At 32.4% G+C, this 16,296-nt stretch overlaps 1 protein-coding gene across 1 annotated transcript in view; it reads right to left on the bottom strand.

Moving 5' to 3' along the window:
* Positions 1 to 16,296, bottom strand: part of LOC129228211 (uncharacterized) — a 192,646-nt gene that overhangs the window by 27,644 nt on the left and 148,706 nt on the right. The window contains exons 7-10 of the mRNA XM_054862878.1: positions 10,304 to 10,438; positions 5,649 to 5,708; positions 4,578 to 4,671; positions 3,716 to 3,891 (exon numbers count right to left, since the gene is read on the bottom strand). Coding sequence (XP_054718853.1) covers positions 3,716 to 3,891; positions 4,578 to 4,671; positions 5,649 to 5,708; positions 10,304 to 10,438 — 465 coding nt within the window. The remainder of the gene's footprint in view (positions 1 to 3,715; positions 3,892 to 4,577; positions 4,672 to 5,648; positions 5,709 to 10,303; positions 10,439 to 16,296) is intronic.

The following is a 16,296-nucleotide window of genomic DNA, read 5'->3' as shown; positions in this document are numbered from 1 at the left end:
TATAAAAACAAAAAGATGAATTAAATAAATTACACATGAGTACATAATCACAACTGATCATAACATTTCACAATACAAGACACAATTACTTTTTAAACAGTTAATTATACACTATAACTAAGTTTAAATGCTCTAGATTTCTAAAAATGAAGTTGGTAACACATTGAATGCATGAAATGATGCTTTGAGATAGAAAATGAAATTATTGCAGGCTCTCGCAAAGAAGATATATAATTAAGTCTTCCTACTTAAAAAAAAAAAAAACAGCAAAAGATTAAGCAAACAAAACTTTTAAAAGTTTTTTATTAGTCAATTTACAATGACTTCAATTGATGGAAAACTTTGGAACAATTAATGACAAAAAAAAAGAGGTTAACCATATATCTTACTAGCATAACCATAAATCTTACTGTTATGATTTCAAAACTATTATTAACAGCTTGTTTTATTTTGTAACCAAAGGTTAACAACTTCTATAACATACCTTATATTTGCATATTGTACAAAATAGTTTTTTTTTTTTTTTGTATAGTTTAACACTCTACAAAATCTCTTGTTAGAAACCTCTCAATAAGGCTCCTTTTTGATAAGACTCTGGGTTTATCAATCTTTTTTTCAGGGTGCTACTATGGGAATTGTTTGAAAAATACTCGCATTAACAAGTTACTAGCATCCAGATATTGCAGTTTCACTTATTGATGTTTATCACTGAAAGAGCCATAGCCAAAATACCGCTGGTAAAAATTCCATTAAAGCTGAGATTGCTACACACTATGTACGCTTTCACTTAGAGGGCGCTGCCACATCCCTCGCGATGAACTTTGGCACTCCTGCATCAGTTGGTTCTCTCCTCTGTGACGAGGAAGACGTTGTTCTTGGACGCAGCAGCGGAATGAGTATGGTATTTAAATGTATCGACAATATAATCATGTATCTAAGTCCAATTAAAGTCATTTAAAGACTAATGCTCTCCCAACATTCATTGCTCTGTGAAGCATCTTTTTCACACTGGTAGTTAAAATTAATTTAGCACTCAATCTGCGGATCCTTGTTGGGATGATAAATTAATTTTAGCTGCCAGTGCAAAGGCAACCTCAGCTTTAATGACAGGTCTATAACCTCCAGCGAAATCATGGTTATTTCAGATTGATGATAGCAAATAAAAAAGAAACTGCATTAAATGGGTCCTGCAAATCAGCTGTTTGGTGTAAGGTTGTAATTTTGCCTTAGGGGCTTGGGGACTCCTCCCTTTTTAGCCTACTTTCCCAGTAAAAGTCAGAAAAAGAAGAAAAAAGCATGAAAGAAGGCTTAATGCCATATTTCACTTTTTGATTTGAACTATTTTTTGTTCAATTTTGAACAGTTCAAAAAAAACTTAACATTAGCGCCTACGGGGAAATTCAAGGCAATTCGGAACTATGAGGCGAATTTGCTTCAAACAAGCTTTGTAGCAAAAAGTTTTTGATGAAAAACTTGTATATAAAATATCTCTTTGATTTGAACAATTTTCTGCTCAATTTTGAACAGTTCAAATCCCTTAACATTAGCGCCTACGGAGAAACTCAAAGTCATGTAGATTCCGTACTTGATGGCGGATTTACTTCAAACAAATTTTGTTGGAAATAGCTCTTGACGCCAAACTCCAGACTCCGACAATTTAGAGACACCTGACTCCGACTTCTGTGCGCGACAATTAATCGGACTCTGACTCCCAGACTTTGTAGCTTTGGCAAAAATTTATACACGGATGACAAATGACCGACTCCGACTCCTTTAATCCCAAAATGAGATTGATTCCAACTCAGACTCCACAGCTAAGGTTTTAACTGTGAAATAATTATTGTTGATATGACTTGTTTTTATTTTCACGCTAAAGTTTAATTTAGGTATTCAGTTTTCGGCGAATAAACTCGAAGTCATTTATGTTTCTACATAAAGATATGCGCAGACGATTTTTTTCGTTTTATTTATTTTTCTTTATTTATTTATTTTTCTTTCTTTCTTTCTTTATTTATTTTTATTATTATTATTATTATTTATTTATTTTATTTATTTTTTTTTTTGACAATGAAAATTATTTCTTTAAGTTGACATTTTATTGTTATTTATTTTGGTAAGTGCATTAATTCTTTTAAAAAATTATTTTTGGCAACAGGGGAAAAAGAAACGATTTTTTTTTTTTGATATGATGTATTTATTTTAATAAGTTTATTAATTTTAATTATTAGTTTTTCGTTTTGAAAGCTGTTAAAGAATTTTTTTTTAATGGAAAAAAGTGTATTAGCTTTTTTGTTTAAAAGGCGCTGCTTTTTTTTTTTTTTTTTTTGCGCATCTATTTTTTTTAGATGAGTGGGGAATATTTTATTCCCAGAAATCAGCTTAAAATATTAAAAAAAATATGTTTGAAAAATTTGCGATTTTTGCTATTTTTGAGAATATTGATCAGGTACTAGAAAGTAGTGTGGGTATACGGGAAAGTAGGCTCGTTTAGTTCTAGACGGAACTCCTTGTTAAATAAAAGATAGTTTGAAATTTCCAAAAAAAAAATAATTAAAATTTTCTGCAAATCACTGTAGTTGTAATCTAAGGCTTTTTAAACTAAAAAATAGTACAAAATTTTACAAAAACAATAAAAAAGAATGTAAATATTAAATAGGGAAAAAATGTAATAATGGAAAATTTAAAAGTATCTCAACATAAAAAAGTTTTTTAGCAGTCTAATTTCGTCAAGCCCGCCTATTAGAATATCAGGTAAAAGAATATCAAGTTTAATGTAATACATTTTCAATGTGCCAAACCGTTGATATCTGCAATTTTAATCCCGAATCCCGTTTAATGGATTATCCCGCTTATTATAATAAATTTTCGTGGAAAATTGTCTATTATATTAAGAGGATTCGACTGTGCATGAATACAAGAAAGAAACATAAAAAAAGGTCCACCTGCGCTGATTAGAATTTCATGAAAGGTTTGTTTTCAATTGTTTGGAATTTTGTGTAGGGTCTGTAACAAACCAAATTCATGTCTAGATAAACCCCTGAAAAGTGATAGAATTACTAATAACTTCAATATTGAGCATATACACATTTCATTCTGTCTGGTTTCATCAATTTTCATTGATTTCCACAAAATAATAAAGAGTGAGTCCACAGTCATGTTTGAGACAATTTGGACTAAATTTTCCACATAGTTCCATAATTAATTAGGGTTGAAAGTTAAAAGTTTGTAAAAGTACTTAACTGGTGTGATTTGTTAATTAAAAATTGTTTTTCAAATTTCCTTTTTGATTGATGTTTTTTTAAAGAAGTTTATCTGTCACATGTGCAGCAGGCTTTTGGATGCCAACTTTAGAATTCTTGATTTCAGCAATATATTCTTAGAATATCTGGTTGCAAATTTATAAAATATGTTCTTTGTTTTCCTATCTATAATCTTTAGGGTCAGTTTCAAACAGAAAGAAATAGTAAGCCATTCCACAGAGAATCAGACATTTGTCTCACACATGACAGCTTTATGTCTTGCATCAAAAGTAATATTTAAAAAAATGTGATACGCAAAGATTTCTTTTCTGAGAAATTACACATACACACATGATTTCTTAGGCAAAAAAAAAAAAAAAATCAAGTTTTGAAATTAAATTAGACTGGTCATGTGCGGGATAAAAGTCTGCCTTTTCGTGGAATGCAATATGTCGTATGATGTTTCAAAAAGTTACCCATTAATGACCAACTCTTCTAAATTAGATGCGTTCCATTCTGATCCCAGATATAAGTACTGAAATATCTCAGTGGGTGCATCCATTTGCCCAAGAATGGTTAACATCTCTTGATCAATGAATGATTTGTATTCTTTAAGATCTATGTCCAGTATTTCTTCAAGCCGTGTGCGAATCTATAAAGAATTAAAAGACTTTGTCACAATTTTCCAAAATACATCGAAATCTATCGCATCAATCAAAAACCATTCATCAATCACAAAATCATTCATTAGAGAGATTTTCAAGCAATTTTTATAATTTAAAAAGTGGTACTAAGTATTCTAAAAGTGGTGTTGTGTAACAAATCTTGCAACTCAGTTTCAAAATTCATTTTAGAAGCATAGAATTTTCATTAAAAACATACTTGTGTTAAACTAACTAACAGTTTCAGGATCTTAAACTATTTCCTTACAGCATGAATGACAGGCTAATGCCTCTCAAAATAAAAAAGATTTAGGTCTGATGTTCTTTGCAATAAACAAGTTTCTCTCTCTCTATATATATATATATTTTTTTTTTCAAATGTTTTACACACAACATATGTTTGTATGAGTGGATATATGCTCTCAGCAAAGAAAACTGAAATGATAGCACATCTTTTTAAAAGTAATTATTTCAATGTGAGTCAAAATTAAGCAATTAAAGATTATGCAAGAGGTGCACTTTTTTTTTCTTTATTACAGGAGTTCTTACTGACCAAGCATTGATTAAAAAATTAGAAGCATTTAAAAACAAATGCAGAATAAATTCAAACATTTTGTGTCAGCTAAGTACAATGAAGAAAGTAGCAAATTGTAGTCAAAATAGGAAATTGGCTTACATATTTACTAGTAACTTCATCCAAGTCCACAGACATCATTAATTCTTTCAGTTTCATTCTGATGTGTCGCTCTGTTTCTTCCCGTTCTGTAGGCCTACAAAAAATATGAAATAGTTTACACTCATTTACAATATAATACCGAAAGCATCATGCTAGAAGGCAAAACTATTTCTCCTAACATTTTTTCTATCTTGTTATAACTTTTGCAATGAATGTTTTTTTCACCAACAAATTCATTCAATGCTGGCAGTAGTCAAAATGACAAAATATTTCTCCTATCAAATACAGTCAGATCTCGATAACTCAAAGCTTACAACTCGAATATTCCTTTATCTCGAAGTCTTCATCGGGTCCAAACTCTTGAGGCTGTAGTGGAAACTTCCCATAATTTGAACTACCAATAACTCTAACCTTTTAGCCAGTCCTTCGGGACTTTGAGTTACTGATAGTTGACTGTATACAGAATGTTAAGTGTTATTTAGTCACAAGTTAAAAGTGTGTTTATATAAAATTATAGATAAAAATTTCTTACTTCATTAAAAAAAAAAGTCATGCTTAAAAGGATAAAAAAATAAGTAAACAAAAAAAAAAGAAAAAAAGAAAAAAAAAGAAAGAAAGAAAGAGGGTGGGGATGCAAAAAGAAAAAGTCATTGCTTTCTTGCAAAAGAAGAGACATTTTCAATGCATTTTTCACATTTCAAAGCCTTTTAGTGTTTTATGTACGTGCAATTGCTAAAGATATCGTAAGGTAAAAAAGCATATCACAATGAAAACCCACTGAGTGGAAATGCGGAATTGCAGTGCAAAGTAGGAGCAATTAAGACTAAAATTTTCGAAGAAAAATATCCTTTTCTTTTCTTACAGCATTTTAGCTTCACAAATATGTTGATTTCATTTTAAATTTTATTTCAACCAATCTATAGAATCTTTAAATCAGTAAAAAATCATTGAAAAAACGATTTTAAGCAAACAAATTAAAACATTAAATAAAATAGTACGAGAAAAGAGGGGAAAACCACACGATGGAACCATTGGGATTGTGGTTCGGGAAAAAAGTGTTATAAAACTCACTGCAGACGAACTGTGTCAGGTGAAGGTGGCCTCCGAGACTCAATATCATCCATAGCATGCCTAAAAAATTTGAACTGTGAATAAAACTGTAATTAAGAAAGAAAATTCTCTAGAATTAAGATATAAACTCAATCTTTAAGTATTTAATAACACAGGTTGCAAAGTTAGCAACCAGCAACCAATGACATTTTATACTTTCCTAACTCTCCCCCCCCCATCAGTATGATTCTTCAAATTAAACTTAAGACTAATTCAAAGATACTTGAACTGATATTGTAGTTGGTATGTCACAATAATTCTAATTTCTTGATATTATATGATTTTATATAAAAACCATCAAATTTCTTTGGTATCATAATTTGAAAATCACCCCCTAAGGTCCCAATTAATGTTGCTACAACAATACACACCGTTACGAACGATTTTCAGTACAAGAGAAGCTCTATTTTAAAAAAAAGTTTAACAGATTTTCCACTAACCTTAGAGAGAAAAACTCACTGAATATTCCAGTTAATTTTAGTAAAAATGCTAGATCAATCGATGTCAACCTGCATTATCTATTATTATAAATACACTATATGCTGCATTTTATTATAAATAAAAATAACTGCTTTAGCAACCTAAAAATGTTTATGAAAAATCAACACTAATTTATGAAGTTTTGATTAAATCGAAACCATTTGGAAGTTTATACGCATTTAAATGCGTCTCAGTACACGTTACAATATTATATGAATGCTTTGAAAGTAAAGCGATTTCCAGTTGATTTTTTTTTTTCATATCAACAATTGTATCATGCAAAAGAGCTACTTTTTCTTTGCAAACACTTTTCTTAATTGAACATGTCCCATGTGACAAAATTAATTCCCTTTCAACTGTGGCATTGCGTGTGAAAACATTATCAGCATTTGATGGTATTAAAATGCTTTGTTTTAACAAGAAAAGAAACACAAAAACCATAGTTCAGTGCATTTCCAAAGTAGCTAAGGTAAAGTAGTAAAAGGCATATGCTATAACTCACTGCAATAATGAGTGAATTTTAAATTGATAATGCACTTATATTGCAAATTATTACACTAATTTAAAATGTCTCTCCCCCATTTTTTATTTAAAATTTATTTAAATCTGAAAATCATATTTACAGGGGTCGGAGTGATGATTTCAAAAATTTTAGGGCACAATTTTGCTAAAATTTCAGGACATTTTTAGGACAACAAATACAAAGGTTTTTTAAATTTAAACATAATGTAAAAACTTGATTTTTGTAGTGGATGATAAAACGTTTCAACTTCAATCTTGAAAACTACAATATAATGCATTTAATCTTTTCGTCTTTAACATAGTGACACTTGACACATTATGAAGTAGAAATGTATACCAGTAGGATAAATGTATGTTCAATTGCTTCTTTACTTGCCTTCTTGTTGTTTCATTGAAGTGAATTAAAAAGGAAATGATAAAGAAATATCCTTAATAAGAATGGATTTAAAGTAGAGTGCAAGTCCAAAACTTATTATGTACTTAACTTTTATCAGACAATTTGATACTTTTTGCCATCTCAGAATCTTGAAAAATATCCCTGTACATTGCAGATAAATGATTCGAAGATGCAAATGAATAATTGTTTTTCTTTTGCAGCAACAAAAATTAAGAAACCCTCTGCTTTTAAAATTTTGCCTTGGAGTGAATTTGGCACAAAAGCTTTGGATTGCTTCATCACCACCAATTTGTTTTCAGCAGAAGACGAAGAACATGGAATTTAAAATACAGCATGATTTGTCAAGCTACTCGTCAACCTTTTATGTTTCGCCACATCAGCATGAGACAGTACCTGTGAAAATCCTTGTTTATCAATACCAGAAAGATAATGTACAAACAGAACAAAATGTTTTAAATTCATCCTTTTCTGCACGGTACCACATGCTGATCTCACATCCATTTTTGTCTGCTTTTTCCAACCACAAGGAAGAGAATTTCGCTTTCCATAGCATTTTAATAAAACAAATTACTATTTACAATTTCAAAGCAAAAAGTTAGTGACTAAATTTAAAAATAATATATGCAAGAAATAATCCAACTTCACTGAACAGAAACACAAACCAAACTGACTCTTTGTACTGGAAGAATGAGCTAATGCTCAGATTACAACACAAGATAAGCACCATAAAATTACTTCCCACCTGGGGTCAACCAATTTAAAATGTGCTCTAAATATATTTTTTGAACCAAGTGTTTATATTAGGGTTCTACAACAAGTCATATTTATTTTAGTTGTAGTTTAACAAATTGTAACAACAATTGTTGCAAAGCAACAAATTGTATTGATTTTATTTCAATGAGCTATGGTACCTTTCACCCCTCACTGCAATTTGAGAAACAGAGGGAATCTCCCCCCCCCCCCCTCTCGCCCCAGTTGACATATTTTTCATTTATTTTCAAAGGGAAAAAATCAAAAATATCAATTCTATTCCTTTCCCCTAACTCTTTTTCTGCAACATTTGCTGAATAGCTGTTTTTTATTTTTTTATTATTTTATTTCATATCTATCGTATCTTTTTAGCAGAGGAAGAATGACTGCAAAAGTTACTAAGTATAGACAAAACAAAGAGCTTTACATTGAGCCAAAGTTTTGGTTAACTGCATCCCCACACCACCCCTCCTTCATCAGAAAAAACGCAGCAGCAGCATAAGTTTCTTTTTTAGAGAAAATTTCTTAATTTCTATCAAGTTCATTTTATCCTAAAATATAGACATATCATCATGAAAAGTTTCATTTTTAGGTTGGATTCTATTTTTCTGCAGAAATAGGGAATAAAAAATAAAAATTTTAGGAATTTTTGGACAAAACCCGAATTTTGGGAATTTTAGGATAAAATTTAAAATTTTAGGATTTATAGGATAACTCCTACCCCTGTATTTAGATCATATGTGATTGTGAGTTTCTGAAAAAATACCAGAAAGTTTTAAAGAGAAAATGGAGGGAGGGGGTGGGGGAATTTTTAAGCCAACGTTCTTTTTTTTTTTCAAATATACAGTTTAACCTCGATTTAACGATTGTCAAGGGACTGAAAAAAATTTATGGTTAAGTCAAGGATATCATTAAATCAAGGAGTATAGACATTTATACAGTCAAATCCGGATCAGTGAAATGTATTACTAAATTGAGGAAACCATTAAATCAAAGTTATACTCAGGACTCGAAAATATGATATTTTCAAAAATATCCGATATTTTGATATCTATCCGATATTTTCAATTAGCACAAACTAAAGTCTTCAAAATAGGAAATGCACACACATCCTCAAATCACTCTTTAATTTCTTATAATATAATTACAATATGTAGACTTAAAATTAAATGTTTCTTTCATTATTTATACCTAATATTTCAGTTTACACATCTAGCAATTTTAATGGGTTTAAAATAGCTTTAACTGTTTTACTCATATTTCTTCTGTTAGCTACTTTTACAGTTATATGATTGAAAAATAAGTAATTTTGTTTGTCTTTTACAAATATTTTTAAAGTAATGAAAATTGCACTTGCTACTGGAAATATTGAAAAGAGTTTAACTAGAGACAAGACTTTAATTTTTTTATTCCTTAAAAAAAAGGAACTGATTCAAAGATTTCACATATTTATTACCATGGAAGTGAAATACTAACAAGAGATGTTATGCATGTATTAAGATACAAAAATTAAAACAAAAATAAAATTTAGCTAGAGATTCAGCATTTAACTTTTGACACTCTTTAAAAGCATGGAATTTTGTTTAAAACTTTTTAATTTAATGATTTAATTAAAAAAAAAAAACTAATTTTATTTGTTTGCCTCTTAAAAAAGTATGGTAAACAATAAAAATATGAAAAACCCGATTCCCATAGTGGATGTAAAGAGATCGCGATTTACAAAATGAAGGCGTTAAAAGTGTAAAATCGGCATACAAATGAATTTAAGTAAAATTTCTTTGGAAATCATTTCAAAACTCTACGGTAAGCATATCATCAATGACTAGCAGTAATTGAAGCAAAATCCAAATTCAAATTTTAACTTTTGACTCGCTTAAGAGCAAAGAATTTCACTCAAACGTTTTTAATTTATGTTCTTTAATGAGAATACAAAGGTACTTCATTTATTAACCTCTTAACAATGGGTAGTTAAACATCAAAACTGAGAAAAATTCCATTCTCATTTCGGATGCAAAGATCGCATTTTTTAAAAAAGAGGGATAAAAACGGCAAATAGAAGAATTTATTAAAGAAAAATAGTTTTTAATCGTGTATTAACGGATCTGAACGGTGAATATTATTAACAATCACCCACATAATTGCCGAAAATTTGGAGTAAAGGGAAAATCGGAGATGGGGAGGTAAAAGCTTAACGAAAAATACATGATTTCTTGTATTTTCGGAGATGAAAGTGTCGGAAATCTGGTTGGTCATATCACCCCTGCATATGAGCGGCGGGAGGGGGGGGGGGTGTTCTTTATAGTTATTACCTTAGCTTTACTGGCAAGGTTTTTTTCTTTGTGTGTGTGTGTGTGGGGGGGGGGGGCTAACATTAATTTTTCTTCCACAAAGTTAAGCAAATTAAAGTAGGTACATTTCCCAATCATTTTTGTATTATTTATTTTCATAAAAGAAAAATTCAACTTACCATTCGTTGAGGCATGATCGATCGGATTCGATTCGCTTTTCATAGTAATCAACCCAGTGATGCGTTCCACCACATTTGAAATAGTTGTACTCCCTCGCCTTTGAACTGGCTTTATGCAGAGTTTGCAGCGCAGACCTGCAACACAAAGGTTAAAAGAATCTTACAAACATCTAAAAATTAATTAGTAGTCATTCTAAAGAAAAAAAAAATTATTTCACAGAGGAAAAAAAATATTTTGCAAAGGAGAAAAATCATAGAGGGGACACAAAGTTCTAAGTAGAAAATTTTACCTCCCTTTCTCATTCCATAGCATAACTAAAAATCTTCGAAAGGTGTGATTGTGGGGCTCCAATATCAAAAACTGACTGTGGTGAGTTACTAAATCTCATCTCTTCCCTTCACACCGCCAAAGATGGACAACAATCAAGCTTTTAAGCCCTTGATTTTGAAAAATTAAGGAGAAGAGTCTCCAAACCTCTCCTTCCCAGACTAATACCACCAAAGATCGTCGAAAATTGCGTTTTTAAAACAAATTTTTCGGAGGAGAACTCACAACCCTATTTTAAATAGCTTAACCAACTAACAAATCCATAACCGTCTTCAAATTTTACTTACAACTCCAGTTTTTGTAATAATCATTCTCCTGACTAATTTCCTTATGTTCAGAACCAAAACTGGTAAAAAACAGATGCTATCTTGATGTTGCAAGCCAAGGGCGCCCATATGCTAAATTGTAAGGGGGGGGGGGGGCTCAGATATTTTCCCCATGGAAACCGATTTTAGTACAGATTAGAATTATTAAAATTTGACATTTTTAATATTTATTCATTAATGGCTGGAGAAGAAATGTTTTTCCATGTTTGCAAAGAAAAAGTACTAAAAGCAAGGAAGTTCTAATTTCTGAGGGGGAGGGGGAGGGCTTGAGCTCCCACTCCCCCGCCCCATACAGGCACCCTTGTTGCAAGCTTTCTTTTACAAGGAAAAAAGCGCAATTGAAGACTGAAATGACTACTGAAAATAGCTCCCGATTCCTCAAACGAATCAAAAGTTGAAGGATTTGAATTAGATAATGGATCCAAAATACTGATAGGGATTCTTCTTCTGTCTTTTGTTTTTTTTTTCATGCTTTTACACTCTAAAAACTATTATAAGGATAAGCGACATGCTTCAGTTTTGGCATTACAAGGAACGCCTTATTCATGCAAGAAGTAATGAGCTTATGGATGATAAGACATCCGACAGCTTTTGTCGGATGTCTTTTCATCTATAAACTCATTACTTTTTGGATTGAAAAAGGCGCTCCTTATAACGCCAAACACGTGTCTGCAGTAATTCTGTAATTTGTGCGTTTTGACGTTGTTATTTTTCACTTGACTATGCAGCACAAATGTATTTATTTATCTTATACTTCAGTCATTTACCTCTGTTTTTTGTATTTTCATTAGTGATCCCGCCAGTGTTATACAAATAAATACAAATGTGACAACCAGCAACAGGCTCTGGGCCAAGCTAGGCTGGTCCTAGTCAATTAATTAGTCCTTAATGAAGATCAATTGCCCTTTTAAAGCTATCCACCCCCTTGCTCATTACCGCCTCTTCTGGTAGGCTGTTCCAAGTGCCCATGACCCTACTGAAGTAGTTTTTTTCCTGATTTACAAGTTAGCCTGAGATTTAAATAGCATAAAATAATGATCCCTTGTCCTGTTTTCCATGCAAAAATTTAATCCATTGACATCTTTCATTTTGATAAATTTAAATAACTGAAGCATGTCCCCTCTGACTCTCCTTTGCTCCAGGCTATACATGTTAAGCCTGTTAAGTCTGGTATCATAATCTAAATCTGAAAGTCCCCTTACTAGTCTAGTTACCCTTCTTTGAACCCTTTCCAATACAGAAATATCTTTCTTCAGATAAGGCGACCAAAACTGAACAGCATACAGTAAACTCCCAATTATCCGCGGAATTGGGTGGCACAAGTGCCGCGGATAATAAAAACGCGGATAACCGCAAAAAGACTAAAATGGGGGACAAATCAGGTAAAAATTGTCCTATCTCAAATTCTTTACTTTATTGATGCATAATACTTTCTGCAAACAGTGAAAATATATATAGAGTACAGTGCAAATGTTTTGTATTTTTGCACAACCGAACTCAACATCAATAACAAACAAGTGTATGTACCATGAAGAACGCAAAAAAAAAAAAAAAAAAATAATAATAATAAATTAAATTAAATCAATCAATTAACAACTCAGAGTAAATTTACAATTTTTCAAAAAAAAAAAAAAAAAAACAGTCACTCGTATTCGCTTTTCACTGCGAAAATACATGTTCGTGATTGTTGATTGATTTGCGGATAATCCGCCCCGCGGATAAACCGCTCGCGGATAATCGGGAGTCTACTGCACTCCAAAAATGAGGTCTCACTATACTCCTATATAAAGGCAGAAGAACCTTCTTAGATTTGTTTGAAATAGATCTATTGATAAACCCAAGCATTTTGTTGGCTTTGTTACTTGCAATGCTGCCCTGTTCACTAAACTTGAAGTCCTGATTTATTAAAATACCCAGATCCATAAAATTTTCTGCCTGACTAATGACTGAACCCTGTAAATGATAACTAGTACGCTTATTTCCATGACCTAAGTGTAGCACTTGACATTTCCCTACATTAACTGCCATACCCCATTTATACGCCCACTTAGTAATATGATCTAAATCCTCTTGAAGCTGTTTTATTTGTTCTTCATTTTCGACAATCCCCGTCACTTATACATCATCAGCAAAATAATTCATGCTTCCAGAAATATTATCATTGATGTCATTCATAAAGAAAATAAACAAAAGAGGCCCTAAAACTGATCCTTGAGGAACCCTGCTTAAAACATCACTCCATTTAGAATGATTTCCTCTCACAACTCTTTGTTTCCTACAAGTGAGCTAATTTCCAACCCAAAGTAAAGTTTTTCCTCCTATTCCTATGTCATAGTTTGCTGAGAAGAGCAACATCCGGTACCTTGTCAAAAGCTTTTTGAAAATCAATATAAACAACATCCACACATTTTATGTTATCTAAAGCTGAAGTAACCTTGTCATAGAAATGCAATAAATTAGTAGCACAGGATTTACCTTTCCTGAAACCATACTGCAAACTAGTCAACAAACTATTAGTCTCTAAGAACTTCATGATCTTAATTTTTATCAAAGTTTCAAAAATCTTACAAATAACTGAAGTCAGACTTACAAGTCTATAATTTCCAGCATTAACTTTAGACCCCTTCTTGAAGAGTGGCGTTATGTTAGCCAGCTTCCAGTCCTCTGGCACTGTCCCCGAGTTATAAGAAACATGGAAAATATTTAAAATAACATCCACTAATTCCTCTGCACATTCAACTAAAATGTTTGAATAAATATTGTCTGGTCCCAGAGTTTTAGTTGCTTTTATCTTTTTCAAATGAAATAGAACCTCCTCCCTGGAAAATACAAAATCCTCCAGCTGTATAATAGCTTGTGTCTTGTTAGTGTCAACTGTTGAGATACAGTTATTGTTAAACACACTGGGAAAAAAGTTATTTAGAACATTTGCAATATCCCTATATCGTTTCGGATGAAATTTCCATACTCATCAATTAATGGCCTTATTTGACTGTTTCGAGCTTTCCCAGAATTAGAGTAAGCAAAAAACCTTTTAGGGTTTCCATCAATGTCATCTGCTAGCCTTTGCTCCAATTCTCTTTTCTGAATCCGTAGCAAATACTTAAAATTTCGCCTTTCCTTACCATACTGGAGCCTCTCCGAACTCTGACCAGCTTCTATAAACTGATGAAAAGCAGCTTGTTTATAATTTAGAGCTTCTTCAGTCTCCCGGGAGAACCCAATGGGCCATTTTTGGTAATAACACCTTTTCTCCTAAATGGAGCATAATCCCCAACCATTTTAGCAAGTTTTTCTTAAATTCTGTCCACTGCTGATTTACATCGCTATTTTCCAATCCTGATGAAAAAACCTCTTTCAAGCTCTGCCTAAGTGCAACAAAATCAGTGCTTCAGAAATTGGGCACAAACCTAAAATTATCATCTTTGTACAGTTCATATTTAATCCGGAACCTAATGCTGTTATGATTACTATTTCCAATATGATCTCCTACACACAATCCCTGAACAAAACTTCCTATGTTACAAAAAACTAGATCCAAAATCGCCTCCTCTCGAGTTCCCCGAGTTACAACTTGATCTAAGAAACAGTCACCAATTACTTTTAAAAATTCCTCTTCTTTGTCATTACCAGGATAAAAATTATTCCAATCAATACCCGGAAAATTGAAATAACCTGTTATGATAACTGATCCCTTGCTGGACATATCACTAATAATATGATACATCTGTTCATCTTGTCCCCGGTTTGAATTAGGTGGCTATAAATGTTTCCAAAGCGTAGTTTTTTGCCGTTATTTCTCATCAACTCCAGCCAAACCATATCAATAGCAGTAGGTTTATCATTTATGACCAATTCATTGCAAATGAAATTGTCTCTAACATAAAATGAAATACCACCACCTCTTTTTCCTACTCTATCTTGTCGGAACAAATTATACCCAGCAATATGTAATAACTCTGCATCAGATTTGGTAGCCCATGTCTCTGTAATTCCAAACACATCCAACTTCTCATCTATAACTTTGCTTTTCAATTCAACCATCTTGTTCCTAATACTGCGAGCTTTGGTATAGAAAACTTTAAGCATGCCTAAATTGCTTTTATTTAACACCCTTACCTTTCCTAAATCACAATTGTTAAAATTAATACTCTTGTTCGACACTTTATTTCTGTTTCCAATAATACCCAAAAATTTTTCATCCTCTCGATACCTGATGCTTGAACCATGCCCTCCATTCCATTTCAGTTCTTTGACTCCGAAGTTTCTAAAATTAATCCACTAACCATTTTGACCCCTATAGAGCTCAGATGCAGGCCATCTCTAGCAATCCAATCCCGTTTACAATGACTCCACACATTGATGAACTTGATACTGCGCTTTTCGCAAATTGACTTGAGTAGCAGGTTCATACACCTAGCATGTTGATTTAGCCAGCTCCCACGCACTCCATACCTGGGAAGCAAACCAACCACTAGGACCTTCGAGGAAAAGCTGGTTGCTTTATCCAACAGGGATTCCCATTCCTTAGAAAACTCCTCATTTTTACTGCGGCCTACATCATTTGTTCCCACCCACAAAGTAACCATGTTCTCCTTATTGAATACTCACTTCTTTTCAGCAACCTTATTAACGTCTTTTACCCGAGCCCCTGGTAAACAAAAACTAGCCACCTTACGTTTTACTCTCTCAACTGTGTTACCCACCTCCTTTACCATAGAGTCCCCCAAAATTACACCCTTGGCTTCCCAGTCTAACTCCTCATTTAAAACTTCCCCCTGAATGTCTGGAACATTTATACCCACTACAACTGGCCAACAACCTAATGCTAACTGGGCTTCCAAAGTTAGCATCTGAAGTCTTAAGTCTGAGAGTTCAGCATATTTAGTGCAAATATGATACTCCTCAAAAACAGAATCATTCTCACCCTTATACAGGCAGAACATATGACATAAGTCACAAGAGATCCACCTGTCCCCCTTCCCACTCTTTACCTCTTTCATAATGCATATAACAACCATTTCTACTCAGTGAATATATTCCAGAAGGCAAATCAGAAAGATAAAAAATGCAAAAAACACAGAATAAATACTAAACACAGCAGTAAATAAACAAACAGAGTTGCTACACCCTAAAGAAAGCACACAAAATCAAAAATCAGGAGATCACCACATGTTAGGCTTAACTCAAAAAAATGTAAAAACACTTCAAGAATACAATAACAGCAAAAATGAGCCCCCAAAACACTATAAAACTAAATTACATGATAAAATTATATAATGCATAAGTCATTCGCTCCACCTTAAATGATCGTCTATATACGCCAATGTGTGTGTGTG

This window comes from Uloborus diversus, chromosome 1 (assembly GCF_026930045.1).
Source record: "Uloborus diversus isolate 005 chromosome 1, Udiv.v.3.1, whole genome shotgun sequence".
Classification (NCBI taxonomy): domain Eukaryota; kingdom Metazoa; phylum Arthropoda; class Arachnida; order Araneae; family Uloboridae; genus Uloborus; species Uloborus diversus.
The sequence above is the reverse complement of the archived record's forward strand: the minus strand, read 5'-3'. Positions and strand labels throughout refer to the sequence as shown.